General features: G+C 49.9%; 1 protein-coding gene across 1 annotated transcript in view; it reads right to left on the reverse strand.

Moving 5' to 3' along the window:
- Nucleotides 1-17,150, reverse strand: part of LOC119441524 (protein dachsous) — a 241,647-nt gene that overhangs the window by 150,999 nt on the left and 73,498 nt on the right. Inside the window, exon 2 of the mRNA XM_037706139.2 lies at nucleotides 7,621-7,791. Within this exon, the coding sequence (XP_037562067.1) occupies nucleotides 7,621-7,768 (148 nt within the window). The 5' untranslated portion in view covers nucleotides 7,769-7,791. The remainder of the gene's footprint in view (nucleotides 1-7,620; nucleotides 7,792-17,150) is intronic.

Raw genomic sequence — 17,150 nt, forward strand, 5'->3', positions numbered from 1 at the left:
TTTTTACAGTAAGATCACACGACATCGCTTCGCGGCGGAGATTTTATCCCGCCACTTAGGGGGATATTAGATTTTATCCCGCCGCCTAGTCGTTGAATAGTGCTGACTGCCGTATTAGGACAGAAAAAAAAAAAAGTCGATCGCTTCCTTCTTCATGCTCTGTATAGTAAGCTGATCGGAATTGATGACATTTGCCGGTAGTGAAAAGAATAAAAAAATTGTTTGCTTCATTTTATTGTATTTTTCCTTCAGCAGTGCAAATAAAGACGTTCTTTACTACTACATAATACAGACATAGGATAAAATTACGTAAATTTTACCGCCCGATGCAACAATATCACAATTCCGCACTTGACTTCATAGTTATCGCGCTTTTTATTTATCTCTCTCCCTACCGGCACCTGTACGCTAAAAACTGGAAATTACTCCAAGCTGCTGTTTATATTATAGTGCCCTTGGGCGCATGCGAACTAGACACGACGGCACGATAGACTTCCTATGCAGGCTAATAAAGGCGCGCGCTGATCCCGAAGGGCCTGCATTCTACGGGCGATAAAGCTTAGGAAAGCCGTTACAGAGAGAGATAGAGAGAGAGACAAAACTTTATTTTGATGGCGCACGGAGAAGCGTCGATCTCCGTGGTGGGTGGAGCCTTCAGTCCAGGGCCCCAGCGGCGGTTGCAGCACTTTCGGCTCTGGCGATAAGCTTTCGCTGATCTTCCAGTGCCGAACTGGTCAGCACCATCTCCCACTGCTCGTGCGTAGCGTTTCGATGTGGGGAGTTATTGGGGATATTTTGGCATGCCCATGTGGTGTGATAGAGGGTAGCTCGCTCTGTACAGAAAGGACAAAGGGGCTGATAAAGGGTGGGGTACATCGCGTGAAGGAGCGTGAGGTGAGGATGCGTGTTGGTCTGTAGTTGCCTCCAGGCCGTAGCTTCAGCTCTGGTGAGGGATGGGTGCGGTGGCGGCATCGTTCTTCTCGAAAGGCGGTAGTGCTGCAGTATATCGTAGTAAGTTTGTAGTGTGTCTGGACTTGGGTCTTCTGGCGTCTCTTGCAGTGCCCGGTTGCAGTGACCTCGGGCTATCGTGTGTGCACGATGGTTTCCGCTGACGCCTTCATGTCCCGGTGTCCAAATTATTGTGGTGCGGGGTATTTCGTTGAGGCGGTGTAGATTATCGCATGCGATTTTATGTAGATGGCCGTTCGCGTAGGCTCGACATGCTGACTGACAGTCTGTAAGAATATGTAGTTCATGGTTTTCTCTCGATGCCGAGATGGCGAGGGCAATGGCAGCCTCTTCTGCTGCGGCGACGTTCTGCGTACGAACGGAGGCGGATACCAGTTCTTGCTGTCTGTGTCCAGCCACGCTGATTACCATGCCCTCTCCATTCGGGTACATGGCCGCATCTGTCCAGCCAGCAGTGGAGAGAGTGTCGTATCCCCTTTCTATTGTTATCGCTCGTGCTTTTCTCCTGCCCAAGTGATATTCCGGGTGCATGTTACGCGGAACAGGGGCCACCATTATTTGCTCGTGTAGGGACTTGAGGAGTACTTCTTGATTGTTGGTTGTCGCCACGGGGTATTGCAACCTTCGAAGTGTTGCTCTGCCTGTTCTAGTGAGGTTGAGGCGTGTGATTTGCGCATGTCGGTGTGTTTCAATTAGTTCTTCTAAGGTGTTGTGGATGCCCAGTGATAGAAGTTTCGTTGTTCCGGTGCCTGGAGGAAGGCCGAGGGCTTGTTTGTACGCTTTCCGCAGTAACACATTTAATTGGGCTTTTTCTGTTGATGTTAAGTGCAGATAAGGTGTCGCGTACGTGACTCTTACAGAGATCTATTGACAAGCGATACTACTGGTAAGTTAAGTGAGGAAGATACTTGCAACATCAAGTTCTGTAGATAATGAAGCCGCATTTCATGGGCGTAGAGGGCCAAAGATGACGATGTGACTTAACCGAACATTGCGATACAGGTGTGCGCTTACATTGTCCTCGAGAAAGTAAGCAAACTAAAATAAACTAATATGTACCAATAAATCCCAAACATCAACGAAAACATCTCTTCACATGTTCAAGCCAACATACAGCTTCACATATTCGACAGCTTTACTCTTGCGAATAGAACTTATTTCATGCACGTATACGCGCGGTTTAAAATGTCCCATCGGAATTTGTTGACCCGTTGAGCTGCAGAGGTTACAGCCCTTTCTATTCTCGCGTGAGACTACTACAACCGTGAGAAATCCCGCGGCGGTAGAACAAAAAAAGAAAGCACGCGACGGCGCTGAAGCAGACGCTCCGGCACGTGATCCAGCTGTACACGTCATTCTGGCGGCAGGCGGCGCCACGATATGTGCTCCACACAATAGCGCCAAGAAATGCAGAGCACTCGGTTAACTTTGGCAAGCTATTTATTTATTTATTTATTTATTTATTTATTTATTTATTTATTTATTTATTTATTTATTTATTTTGTTGATCACTTTCGAGGAAGAGAAGCTTCCGACCACTGCAGGTACGAATACTGTTTAAGGTAAAGTGCTCAATAGAAAAAAAAGACACCTTACCATAAAGAGGGAAGCAGCGCCGGCGGCTTCTATATACCTTGCGTCACGCCGAAACGATTTGCACTTAATCGGATAATTTCTCACATCCCGGTAACCAGAACGCGAACGCACCCGGCAGAACACCGGATGTCTACCCTGCTGTGGCCACTTTCTGCATCGCACGATTGAAAGAAGTTTGACATGTTTTATCGCCTGGCTAACCTTTCCAAGCTTTCAGAAAGCGTCGTTCGCTTTCGAAACTCCGAAACACGGACACTACGCAAGAGAGCCTCGCAGTCGCCATTATGCGCCGACATCGGTTAACGAGCCAACAAAGGAGCGTAACCGGCAGAGACCAGTGACCTCTTTCACGGACGAAACAATTTTTCGTCAAAACTGCGACCGCGCGACACGAATTCTTTCGTTACGCACTGCCTGCCGCCGCGTACTCCTGGGCACACGCCTCTGTGGGAGGAGACTGGCAAAAAAAAAAAAAAAAAAAAAAAAGAAAACGATCAAACGCGAAGCGAGCAGTGCGGACAACGAAGACAATCAAGAGAACGCTGTACGAAACAGCTCGAACACGATTCGCAAAGCCTGGCCAGAACGCTGGAAAGTTGCGGGCGGGCGTAATGTAGTCTCGTGTTTACGCGACCGTTTCCAATACATTGTTCAAACCTCGCTCGCACTTTTCAGCGCTGCGGTAACGGGAACGAAGAAAAAACTGGGCAAACGACGGATAGTCGTTAACAGGACGCGGGCGACACTTGTCAAGAAAGCATTCGCAGGACGCGGTTCTCGCCGATCGTTTTGACTGGCGTGAAACACTGTAACGCGTGCCCCATAAATTCGAGATACCCAACCGACAAGGCGACCCGCACCTTCGGCAGTGCGGTCACGTGGCATAGAGGCACGGTTGCTCTCGGTTAGCTCGTTCTTTGTTGTTTCTTTCGGGTTTGCCGAGCAGCCGCCATAGCGTGCAATTTGTCGGAGCACCCGCAGACCTCGCCCTGCCAGCGGCAACCGGCCTGGCTTCGCGCATACTTTCGCTTTTGTTGCGTACGGCACGCGATACAGACACGCAGGCCAGCGCATAGCTCGCTCCTCTCGCATCGACGCCGCCGCAGTTAATGCGAGTTTTCTCGGCTTCGCGTACACGGGCCGTGGCAGCGCCTCGTCGGTCAGCCGCGCTAGCCATTGTCGCTGGCGCGCGCACGCAAGTTCGTTGAAGGGAGCGAGAGAGCCGGTCGTTATGTGCATCCAAGTGCGTGCGGGCGGCGAGACGGCTCGCGCGTAGAATCGCGACACAGGCGTTCGCGTCTCAGATCCAGGTTGCGATTGGAGATATGGGGGTGGGGGCAATGGCGGGAACGAAGTGAAGTGAGTCAGTCGGACTCGCAGCTGACACAGACGGACGGACACGAGAAACGAGAGTCGATTGGCCTTCTTCCCGCCTTCGCTTTCCCGGCGGAAGTGGTCGTCGAGGCTTGGCACGATCGCGATCTTGTGACGCAGTACGTGTCAGAGAGCAGGCGAATTCATCGATCCGCCCTCGGACGCCTGTCACAGCCGACTCGCTTCAATGAAAAGAGTTTACTGTCATCCGATAGTCGTCCGACGTGTGGTGTACACCGATGCTAAAGGACTAAGCAGACATCGTCGCTCATTTCTTATAGCGTAGAATAAGGAGGAGTGGGGCATCGCAGGTATGTATTTTGTCAGCCTCCCCACAGCAATCTTGAACAGAACAACATGAGGCAGTGGACAGTGCGCGTCAAGAAGCGTGGTTTCGCGAAGAGGAATGAGTCATCAGAAATGCACATAACACACAACAATGCCAGAACGTTATGCGTTCCTCACGTGAGTCGGCTTTCTCCTGTCATATCACTGCCTCTGATTACCGTAATTCAACGTATATCGGCCTGATTTGTGCGACAGGACGCGTCTTCGAATGTCTGTCAGGAGGTCGCAGTATCTGACACCACTGATGGCGTAAGCGAATCAGAGATCGGTGCAAAGGCCTCCTTATGAGTTGAATTGGCAAGAGGACGGAGTGATGGGCTAACCGACGACTGGTTGGCAACCGGTTGCGAAGACGCAAAAATATATGCTGCTACGCGACAGAACGGGCCGTTGGGCACATTTTGCGGACAATAAAACGGCATGATCTAGCTTGTCACGCAGATATACCCGGAAATGAGCCTGCGGAGAAGCGTTCAGAGTTTGCAGATGGGCCGAAGTAACGTGACAATATAAAATACGATCCGGCCAAAAACGTGGCAAGGCCCGTCCCTTTAAGCGTTTCGCGCTTACTTTTGCAGAGGCGCAGGCAGTGGAGGTAAGAAAAAGGGGGCTAACATCCCCTCCACCTTTCCTTCCAGATTCCGGGATGACTGAAATTGCCGGTGCTTAGTCAACCAGCTCAGTGTCGCGCAAGCTGCTGCTTTCCTGTTTCTTCATGCCTTCAAAGCATTTCCCATTGCTTTTTTTTTTTTTTTTAGTGCGTTAGCATCAGGGACGTCAAAATGGAAAAGAAGTGTAGGCGTGTGAAGTTTGGGAAGCCTGTCACGTGGTATATATATATATATATATATATATATATATATATATATATAGCAAAACGGAAGATAACCGCGAAATTGTGCTTCACATCATCATGAACGAGAAGAAAGAAGAAACCGAAGGGCTCGATTTTTATTAGTCATAAGAAGCCAGCAACCAATGACACCAAAGACAGCATAGGGCAAGTTACCTGCGGTTTCTTAGTTGAATTAAAGAAATGGTAAACCAATGGAAATGAAAGTGGATGGAAGAAACAAATGGCCGCAGGTGGGATCCACCACGTCATCCACTTTCATTTCCATTTATGTATCATTTCTTTAATTTAATTAAGAACCGCAGATAATTTCCCTTATGCTGTCAGCGTAAGGTAAGAGGCATGCGCGAGAAATGCGATATATTTATAGGCATACATTGGTAGTTCTTCCATCACATATTGTAGTCACCGTGTACTAAAACGCAGTGCCTATACAGTGTCGTTCCATTAACATCGATGGACGCGCCGACATAGAGAGCGGATGAAAAATGCTCGCATGGAAAATTTGGGAAGCGCCCCTTAAAACACTTTCCAAGTGTCTTCGGTGCGGCCGGTCGGAGAAAAGACGAGCAGTCACGGGGTCACAGTGAGTGTTTCCCAGCGCTTGCAGGCAATCAAGCACGCGATCCCTGCCATTGTGCGGCCCTTTCTTCCCAGCAGTTGACGACTGGCACCGTAAGCGAGAATTGTCTTCGAATGGACGAGAAATCGAGACGATCTCTATAGCTAACGGCGCGTACTACACAGGTAGCCTACCTACCATAACGCAAGAACACGGCTATCAGCACCCGCCGTGGTTTTTCGCTGCTAAGCGCGAGGTCGCGGGATCAAATCTCTGCCGCGGCGGCTACATTTCGATGGGGGCGAAACACAAAGAAACGCCCGTGTATTCCGTGCATATACAGTGCACGTTAAAGAACCCCAGGTGGGCAAAATTAACCCGGAGTCCCCCACTACGACGTGCTTCATAATCAGATCGTATCTGGCACGTAAAACCCAAGGATTTAAGTTAATTTTTTTAAAAACTTATCAGCCACAGTTACCGGTGGCGTTAAGCAACGCCTGATCAAGACGCGTCCGATGTTGGTCTGGTTTGTGTACGCGCACCAGGGCCCGTATCCGCGATAACTTTCTTACGCTACAATTTACTAATCAGTCGTGATGTTGGGCATATAATTAACGAATGCGAGCGGTTCAGCGTAGGAACCGCTCTCTTACTCAGAAACAGCGCTTACTCATGAAAAGCTCTGCGAATTTCACCCCACTTGCTGTCCATTTGCCACGAACTTCGCAATTACGAGCTCGTGAATAGAGCTGCGCCGATGTGAGTAACATTGTTCCTGCTGCAACACACCACTCTCAATACGTTCTGTGACGTAACACATCGGTCTTATTTGCTGCAACAAGGGACGCCCATAAACGACCGCTCAGGTGCCAAATCTAGAATTCTGTTTTTTTTTTTATTCATAAGTGTTCTTTGCCATCGGTTGGCCCTTCGCTAAAATATGACCAGCATCAGGATGTGCTGGAAATTTCTCTTACGAACTATTCTGTAGTAAGAGCCTTTCTTAAAAGTACGGGCTCACAAGAAACTTCTTAGCTAAAACGGTACGTCAGAGCAGTGGCTGCCCAATCATTACGTTGGACAATATTATAGCGCAGCTGAGCGGCTGACGCCAAAGAACACTTACGAACGAAAAGCTATGTGAATTCGGGCGCAAAGCACTTGGGCGATAAACACGTTTAGTACATACAAGAAATACGCATATGCTTTTTTTATTAAGTCTAACACGCTCATTCGTACCAGTAGTTTCAAACATGTCGTTTCAGCATTTGAATCGCTTTTTTTTATGTGCATTCCTTTTTTTTTCTTTCTTTTCTTTTTCCAGTGAATTATTTGCCTCATCAAGTCCACGACGGTGATCGTTTCATGTAATTGCACGACCACTGTCTTAGAGGCCATCTGGCAATAGGGCCAAAGTAATCGTCATGCTTTCCGGCTGAATGCGTCTGCTGGCGTTGCCTTAATTGACTATTTGCTTTGGCGGTGCCTTTCTCGTTCGTAGCATTTTAATTAATCAAGCGATATAATCGCTTAATTGTTTAGTTTCAATCACTTCTAGATAGGATGTACTGCACCTCATGTAAAAAAATAACGAAGTCATTCAATTTATATGATGCTGTTGGCAAAAGCAACATGTCATCTTGAAAAGTACTGTTTTTATTTTATTTTTTTCCCTTCAAAGTAGAGCTGTGATAATGTCCAACTGCAGTGCAGATATTGCAAGTCGCTACTTTGGAAACTGCTACTGGTGAAAAGACAAAGAAGTGCTCGATCACATGCTAGTTAATTCTTCACCCAGGGATCTCTTGGTTAAGATTCGTACGCGACAAGGACTGGCATCGCTGCTATACAGCAGGTGTCGTCGGCGTCCTCTGACGTCACCCCGGCGCGCCGTCAAAATATTCTGCACTCTCACCTTGACTCGACGCAGTGGTCGTCTGCGCCAGACATTCGGCCACAGCCAGCAGATGTAGGACGGTCTGCACGGTAAGCCAACCGACTCCGGGGAAGCGGAACCCCGGCTTCCGCCATTTTGTTCGCGGACCGGAAGTCGCCGCCGCCATGACGCCGCTCCACTTCCACGCACCTGTGGGAAGAGAGAAAAGCGAAAGCTATGAGATGATGCGCTGGGATCCCATTTACGCCATTAGAGCATATAGGCCGCGACCACGTTCTCATTGTGTTCCCGCGAGCCAGCCCATGCGGATCGTATGCGTCGCAATGCCGGGCCTTCATGAAAGACTAGCAGTAATGGCCCCGCGCATTCACTTCTCGCGACGTTTCGGTATTCTGCACAGTCAGCCAGCCCTTCTTTCTTTTATCCCGCCAGGGGAACTCTGTCGAGAATTATGTGCCATGCGATTTCAAAACCCGTTACCCCACAGAGCTATCGAAGCCGGTAGAAACGCCGAAAGCTAAACCCTTTTTTCTTCCGCTTGCATTGATCAGCGTGCATGATTGCATCCAACTAAGCGCAAGTGTCAACGAGGTAGGACATGGTTGCTTCAAACTTCTCGAGAGAAATACTGCCGAGCCCTCGTTCCGAAGAACAAAAGGTGTTTGTCGTTCGCATCAGAGATAATAAATGACACATCTGATAGATCGGTGTTGTCGGCGCCGGGCGCATTTGTTGCTTAATAACATTGGAAACTTTGATTTCCAGCGGTATACGTGTAGACTGTTTGCCATAAAGGCATTGTTCTTGATTGAGTGACATCTGCGAGTCCTTAATAACGCCTTCCCTGGTAATGTCAGTGTGACCGCTCTAGTTTGTTGACTACTTCCTGTGCTTCCTCCGCTGATTGTCTTCTCAAGATAGTTATTGAAACCTAAAGGTGGCAGACATCTCACATCCCGTATTTGTTGCCTCATTGCGCTAGCATACGGAATCTGAACCCGATAGTGCGCAGTTGTCCCACGCGAGAGCTCTACAAAATTAGAAAATGCTCCCGCCTGTGCGTTCGCACTTTCCGATTAACGTTCGTGCAGTAGATGACAGCTATGTACTTTCTTCCTGTTGCTACGTGCTCCGCGTTAACATGTATTTGCATGGCTATCAAAAAGTAATGAACGCAATCTCCTGCTCTTCATTCCATTTGTTGCTAAGTTCGCGTTATTTCTGCAGTGCAAGGACCACGTGGAAAACATCTGCCTCTAAAGAAACCAGGTTAGGCACTCCCTGCCTCACTTCAGGCACATACACGAGCGAGCGAAAACAGCAGAGGCGATCGAAATAGCAAGTGTTTCTCTCTTTCGTCTAGCTCTACAGATGGACTCGGTATCGACGCAGTGCCTACCTGAACCACAACAATACAGAAGCACGCGGCAAACTTATACGGAAGCGTGAAGAGGCTGGCCCGCTCACGCGCAGGATCCCACCAGACACCATTCAGAGAAAAGAACGAAACAAAGCTACAATCGGCATTGACAGGATGAACTTAATTTACGAGTACAAAAGCCTCCAGAGAGAGCCGAACGTCGTCCTCCGAGCCACACCGTTCCAGGCACGCAGGAAAGGCTTGATTACCCGACCCAATCACCCGATCGTACTGCATCAGCAGTGCGCATGCGTCTTTGTATATGTGTACGCGCATGGTGTGCGTGTGTGTGTGTTCGCGCTCGCTCGCAGTGGAAGCCAGTGGAAGGCGTAATTGGAAGCACGTTAACGGCGTTTCTCGCCTCGGCTGTATACGTACCACTGAGTGCTACTTGCTACCAATAACCCTGTTCACGCGCTGCCGTCGTGACTGCAACCGCGCAGGCAGCGAGCTCGCCGTAGCACTTAAGAGCTTACTCACGCGTGTATTGTGAGCGCGTGCTATTGTAGTTGTCTTAGTTCGGGTGTGGCTGTACGCACCGATGCTTCGGAAACAACGTGCGGAATCAAGGCGCCAGCGACTTAGCATACGCTCTCAAACGGCAGCGCATGCGCGAATCGATGATGCTCGTGCTATGGGCCGAGAGGAACAATAATTTAGCCCACAATCGGCAAGGGGAACGCGCCCTTGTTTCTGAAAGGCTGCCGACCGAGTGGAGCTTTGTGTATGCATGTGTACGTTTCTTTGGAGCGTATCACGACCACCCACTGGACCGCCGAGGAAGAATCGAACGGTGCTACCCGGGGTGGCATTTCGTGATTATAATGAGGAAAACGCGCAAAGCGCGGAGGGGCATTCTCGGGAAAGATGCGCCGTTGTGATAGGCGTGTACACAGTCATCACGCGGACGAGCGCCAAGCGTGGTCGGGAGGCGGGGTAATTTTTCGTCGACTCTGGGGGAAAACGAAAATCCGGCTCAGTTTCGGAGGCCTTTCGGCGCAAACGTTGCGGACCGTATACGCCCGAGGCGATGAGCCGACCGATATTCGAGCTTTTCCTCTTGTGTTCGTCTCGTCGCCGGCTCGCGATAATTATTAGCGTTTGGGTTTTACAAAGATCGAGCCCTCGGGAAACTGGTCCGTTCGTGTACACAACTCGCCTGAGCACGAGTAAAATTATGGCGTATTCGTGGCAGACAAAAAATAAATAGTAATACACCGATGAACTTTATCGCAGGCTAGCCGCTCATTCCCTGCGCAACCCATTTCGAGTCGTACCCCGAATAGATGCGCTCAGATATCTTAAATATCGAAAATTGTAGAGATATCGTGAGCGAAAAATAGGTTTTTTTAATCAAAAAAAAAGATGGTAAGGAGGCTCGTTAACGAAACTGTTGTTAAAATAGCCGTCGTCCCAAGCAATGCTTCGAGAGATGAAAATAGAGAAAAAGAATGAAATGAGATAGAGAAATAAGGTAATACGAGAAGGGCACACTATAGATGAGCGCAGCAATAGGAAGGTAAACGACGAACAGCAATATAGAGAAAAGGGCTGTTTTTTGTGGCGTTTCTGGAAATACCAATGGCTATAAAGAATGACGCTGCAAACGAACACAATGCATCCGCCACTTTCCTGAGAGTAAAGAGCTGGTTACGTTAACGTTCGGTGCCAGGATCTTTGCTCAACAGGCACGCAAGCGTAGCCCCTGTATTCTCTATTTCGAGCAAACTATCGACCAGCCTTGACTAAGTATAAGAAAAATTACCGCAGTGCTCGCGTTTTTTTTTTTCCTTTCTTTTTGGGGTGGGGGAGGCGGGGGGGGGGGGGGCCATCGAGTCTCGTGTTTGATGGAGGTAAGCCAGGCATGCAACATGCAACCCTCCGTGGTATCTCGGCCTCCATATCGTCGGGTGACACGCCTTCTTAGTATCACACGTAAGACGCCATCCATCGCAAAGGCATCGTGGCAGCTCGCGGAGAGAGCGCCTGGCATGAATGTACGGATACACACGCCCGATTTCGGGCACAAGCTAGTTTGGCCATTGATAGTGATCCTTTCGGACCAACGCCAGCCTTCGATCTGTGGGCCGCCGGCGGTCAAACGGGGCGCAGGCAACCCAACTAGGGTGCGTGTAAAGAGTGAAAAAAAAAATCTGAAGGAAAATAAGGCGAAGAAGACGGAACTCCTAGCGCCCTAAGAACCTTTTGTTTTCTGCTGCAAAGAATGGAGGGGCATTCAGCTTCATTCCGAAGAAGCGATCTGCATCACCCCGCGAAGTACCAATCTTGCCCTCTTTCTGTCTATAAATGTAGATGTACAAACGCGCTCTGCATTATTCTACGCTACGCACGCTCCTTCAATCGCGATTCTACGGCGAAGAAACGCCTCTACAACGGTTAATAGTTCGGGACCACCACACGCGAAGAAAATAAACGATCGTTGCGGTGTTTGCTGATAACGTTGAACTGGCAAACTTGCGAAGTTTTGATTCTTAGCGCGCTTTATAGGCCACGGTTTTGGTGGGAAGGCCAGCCTTCGCAAGGTTCAAGACGCTGCCTGTTATATGGGTTCCTTACTGAGCGCCCGACTCGAGCGCTGTTTATCATGCCGGTGAACGCGCCCACCTCTAGGGAGCGATGACGAACCTCACCGTACGTGTATAGTCCGATGTTGCACGGTCCGAAATAGAAGCGTCAAGGAAGCGCGTTTCCAGTTTCGCTGACAGTTCATGCGCTCGCGTACGAAACGCAACGGAATGTGCCCGCCTAAGCGCATATTCCCAATCAGACGTTTGTGCCTGTACAACGTACGGCTGTGTCCCATAGTGTACAGAAGGAAGCCCAGTTGTGTTTAGGGCGTTTACACTGTGCGCTGCCTGATGAATAGAAGTCACCGGGATCTATAGACTTCGAACATTCGCGGGCAAGTGGCTGCTCAAGTACGCAAACGTTATCTCATGGAACCCAGCACGTGCACTCGAACTGTCGGGTTCCTGACAATTGAGCAACACAGAGCTAAAACCCTCTGGATCGAAATACGAGGTTCCCGACGCAATGACATAGGAGAATGTGTTCTGGTCATATTAAGGAGTGGCCACAGACACGCCGAGGTGTCTCGCCGAGCCCCGCTCCTCACTGACTGCTGTACGACTAATGGACACGCGCAATTTGTGATACGCGGTTCCTGCAGTCTCCGTCGGTGCTGCTCTTGTATCGCGCACAGCTTATCTGCTGCGTGGAACAAGCTACTTCAGGGGCCGGGCGGTTTCGTTAAGGAGACGGCGGACATTGAAGAACAAACGTCCGCGCGTGGTACGCTTGTTGCATACCGATACGGAGTCCCGTTTGCCGCCCTGTTCGCTGCTGCTGGTTGCTCATCGCTTGCCGAGGCTGAAGCGGCGAACGATTCCGGCCGAGATTATAAGCTCGCGCCGCACACCGCCCGTACTGCACTATAGATGGCAACAGTGGAAGGGCCGCGTATCGCTCCGTCCGCACACAAGAACACGCGTTCGTTCCTTCGTCCGGGTGACCTGCATTGTATACCTTTTGCGCCTCCGAGCCTTTGTGCCCTTTGTTTCGAGAACCGCCTCGACGGAGCCGGGGATGCTGCCGGCCTCTTTAACTGGAGGACCGAGTGGTTCGGTGCGAAACGGTAGTTCGGTCCCACACGCACCGGACCGTCCGGGAACGGATATAGAAGCGAGTGGCCGCAACGAAAACGCTTTCTGTCGAAACTGCGCCAAATAGACCACGCCGCGACTGCGCCGAACGCAGAGAGATGGTGATCGGCAGGTTTCGGGTATTGCGTTGGGGGGCGGTCGGCTCGATAGAGTGAGAAGTTTTGTGCGCAACAGTGGGGTTCTTTTGTGGGCCTTGCAAGCGGGCTTTCGTGTTCGCGAAACGCACAAGAGAATGAAGAAGGAGGCGGATCATTCACAAAGGATTCTAGGGTGAGATTGTCGACTCGACAGAGCCACAGCTACGGCGCTTTGTCGGTGTTTGTACTTGATAAATGGTTCCGCGTTCAGGTTTCGCTAGCGGATGCGGACAAAAGGCGCTTTGCCAGGTTACATGGCCGCCGTATAATAGTTCGTGTGATACTGATATGGGCGTTGCATGGGATGATGATTGTATTTGCTGGCGCCACCCTAGTATAGTTTTTTTTTTGTTTTTTCACCACCAGCAGCCTCTCTTAAATTAGGCCACAGGTCGCGTCTTTCACGAAAAGACAAGACGTTGATTTTGATATACCGCAGCAGCGTTAAATCGCGCTGCCTCGTTCATAATAACTAAGACCGAAATTTAGTCTCTACGAAGAATTAAAAGAGCCTAAGGTCTACGCGAAGTTCCACTGACTGAGAGGGAAGGGGACCGAACTTTTGGCACAGTGCTGCTTAGTTCATTGCTGCTGCGTCAAAACGCGCTGCTATAATAGAGAGCCAGTGAGCAAAGAACAGAAAAAACAGTCCCTCCTCCCAGAGTGGGTTCGGTGGAGGGGTGCTCGTGCCATATTTTCTGCTCTTCGCCTACTTACTCTAGTGTCTCCTTGTTTTCCAGTGACAATGAAACTACGCCAAACTAGTCCAAGCTCTTAGTTTTGTGGCTCACTGACTGACTGACCGGGCCGCTTGAACCGTGTAACGGCGCTAAAGCGAGTAGAATAGCAGGCGCCACCCTAGCGCGAAGGCGTAGGTGCCTGCGCACATTTCGCTTCGTATGACAAAGCTGGTTTCCTCTGCTCCTCTTGGCGATTCGCCGACTGTGCCGTTTCTATTCGTGCGCGTTGCAACATGCTCGAGTTGAGCGTTGTCTTCTGCGGCCCCACGAGTTGTCCGTGAAACCAAGCGGAACTGATGAGAGACGCGCACGCAACCAAAAGGCGAGGTTATGACGAAAAGGTCACTCGCAACGTTTTTCGTCCACTCGGCATGAAGCCTGCGTTCAAGCTCCCATTACGTGACGGTCGGGAAGTGAAGAATGAACATAACCATGACACAGAGGCACGCAACAAAAGCCAAATGCGCACCAATTCGCCGTAATTCTCGAAAACAGTTGTAAGACCCCCCCCCCCCCCTTCCTCGCAGTCATACGTACTCCCTTTCCGCCACCTTCGACTTATCCCCTCGCTCAAAACAACGAAAAAAAAACAATAAGGGAAGGGGGAAGGTGGTGGGCAGACACTACATTCGTTTCGTGCGCTATATAGCGGCAAGGCAATTCACCCCGCTGCTCGTTACAGTGCGGTCTAGCTCCTTTGCTGCAAGGCGGTATGTGAGCGCGGACTCTTTACGTCACTGGTAGTTACGCCAGCTTTGTGCTAGCCGAGCGAACCACATACTAGTTAGCCCAACCGCTCCCAGTGTAGAACGCGGCAGGCGTCGCGAATTGCGCCCTCGATACGGGTGTCTCGCGCGTACTCTCGTCTCGCTGAAGACAAAAAAAAAAAAATGATAACAATATCTCGAAGAAAAGACAAAGGCGACTGAGATTAAGCGAGAGGCCACAAACAAGAGACCCACAGAGCGGCTCTTCAGAAAGATCAGAAGGGACTACCTTGAGGTATAAGCCACTTGAAGGATAGCCTATTCTAAATCTGTGGTCTAGCTCTTCACCTCGTTAAGTCTGCCGAGCTCCACGTAATTACGTAGTAACTCCTGCATCTCCACGTTGGGGTTGTGTATACTCTGCGGCAGCTCCATTTGGAGTGGACATGAATTGGACCCATAGTTTCAAGTCATCCTTCATGAAACGCTGCAGCCCCTTTACATTACGGCCGCGGGTATTCAATTTGCGACTCACAGGCCAAACTACATATCTCCCAGCCGTCTTTCTCGTTAAAGCATGAGCGAGAGAGAACGACAGGGGAAAGTTATTGCAGGAAGGTTAACGAGGTTGTACCCAGTTTGTTATCGTGTACTGGCAGTGGGCGGATAGAACAAAAATCACACACTTCAGCGATCATCAATCAGCCTATGAAATCATTTGCTGCGACAGCATTTAGCACTCCCTCTCATACCCTTGACAACCCCTAGCTTGTGCTAAATAAACTCTGGTTCTGTGCAACCGCGCCTGTTATCAGGGAAGGCTTGTACGAACATTAAATAAGCAAAATAATAACGAATTTAAGAACTCGTTCTTAACTGTTCCCTCGACAACTCCTAGTCCGAACTAGAACGCGATCTTAAATTCGTTATTATGTTCGTTATTAAATGCTCGTGCAAGCCACCCCAGGTCTTCCCCAAAGTCAAGAGACACTACTTTGCCGAATTCTTGACACACGCAGCTGCAAAAGGTCACACGGACGTTACTGCAATTCCAGAAAGCAACCCGACTGGGCGACGGTCTGCGCCGCAGCGCCGCAAATTTTAATGCGTTAGCAATAGGAACCTCAATGTGTAAAACGCTCCTCGAAGACGTGTGTCTAGGGAGCCCCTGAACAACGTCTTGCAATGTGGGGAACGCGGTTTAAATCATCTATCAGGGACCTCGAAGAGGTGCAACGTAGTGCTGACGCATTTCTCTCGCATTTACTGCTATATCGCCACTGAATCTTTTTCATCGAGTCTATAGTGCACATCAACTCTTGACCTTCTCTGCTCTTAATCGTGTTCTACTCGCTCCCCTTGCCCGAGTGCATAGTGGCCAGTCGGGCACGGTTCACCCCCAACCTTTTTTTATCGTTTTTTGTTTTAATATGCATTGCCCCTGCACCACTGTGCAACCACCCCTCCCCCCTACCCCCTACCCCCCCTCCCCCCACACACACACAACGCCGCCCGTTTTGCATAGAACGACTGAAGCCACCACCGCCTAGACTACTCTAGGTGGTGTTGCTAGAGCACGACGACAAGGGCACGGCGACGGCAACGACGGTGACTACAGCAGCGTGACGACGGCGCAGTGATCACCACGACGCACGCTGTGGCGCACCGGAACGCAAGGACGAAGCAAACCCCTCTATCCGAACTCTTAGCTGCCGTCACAGTAACTTTTAGCACATGGTGTTAATTTCTTATACTCATTAAACGATGCACAGTCATGACATACAACGCAGGCCACAGTGTAACGAATGAACCCTACGATCGAGAAAAGCGGCCTTATCGTCATCTTAGTAGCAGCGTTCTCTGTGCCTTCAAAGGCGGTCGCACAGCCCAGTCGACTTTAAAAAAGCGCGGCAGGGCTCTAGTTGCTTTCTGTGCATGAAGTGTGCACGAATTATTCACAAGGACACAAATGAAAAACAAGAGAGAGAGAGAGAGAGAGATTGACCTATTCTTGAATTATACTGGTATTGTCAAAGCAAAATTTACGCATCCGTTATTATAAGCGCGATTTATGCTGTTGTTTTCACTGCTCCTCCATTAAAGGCAAGCACTGTCGGTGAGATCGGAGCCTTTCATAGCGCCATTCCCTCAATAATCTCATCTGAAGGTGTACGCAGGTCAAGGTAACGTCAACTGTGGAGACATCTTTCACATAAGACATTCGATTCATTTCTGCTTCTCGCAGAACCGTTGCAGCGTTCTGTCTAAGACAAGTTAATTACAGCTCTACGGGGCACGGCCGCTTTGTGACCGACTCCCTATAGTTCTCACACAGCTTCATTGTGCGCAGGACGGGGTTTGGGAGAACGGTTCTTATAACAGCGAGCAACGTCAGGGACAAAACATGCGTGAAAACAAAATAAGTAAAGATGACAACAACGGGACGCGGGGACGTGGCTATAGCGCGGCGCCGTTACTTTTCATACGCCGCTTCTTTTGTATCACAACTCCTAAGGGGGGGGGGTCTTAGATTGTCATCGCCATGAGTGCAAAAACAGAAATAGAAAACTTCAATGCAACGACTTTGTTGGCTTTTCGATCGCGATGGCACCTTCTTCGATGCCGCAGGTGTGCGTTATACGTGTAGTGAGAAAGAGCAGAGGGACGAGAACGATGAAGAGTGATGGATCCCATGGTAGACGTCACGACATCATATACAATGCTTGCCGCCGCTAAGCCGTACGCGGCCCCATGAGACGACAACGAAAGAAACGCGAGAAGCGCCGGTCATCCAGGAGGGGGTGCACGAAGCCGACGGGGCGGAAAGCGCGGTCGACAGGTCACGAGATGAAGCGGCAATT

The sequence above is a fragment of the Dermacentor silvarum genome, chromosome 2 (genome assembly GCF_013339745.2).
Source record: "Dermacentor silvarum isolate Dsil-2018 chromosome 2, BIME_Dsil_1.4, whole genome shotgun sequence".
NCBI lineage: Eukaryota > Metazoa > Arthropoda > Arachnida > Ixodida > Ixodidae > Dermacentor > Dermacentor silvarum.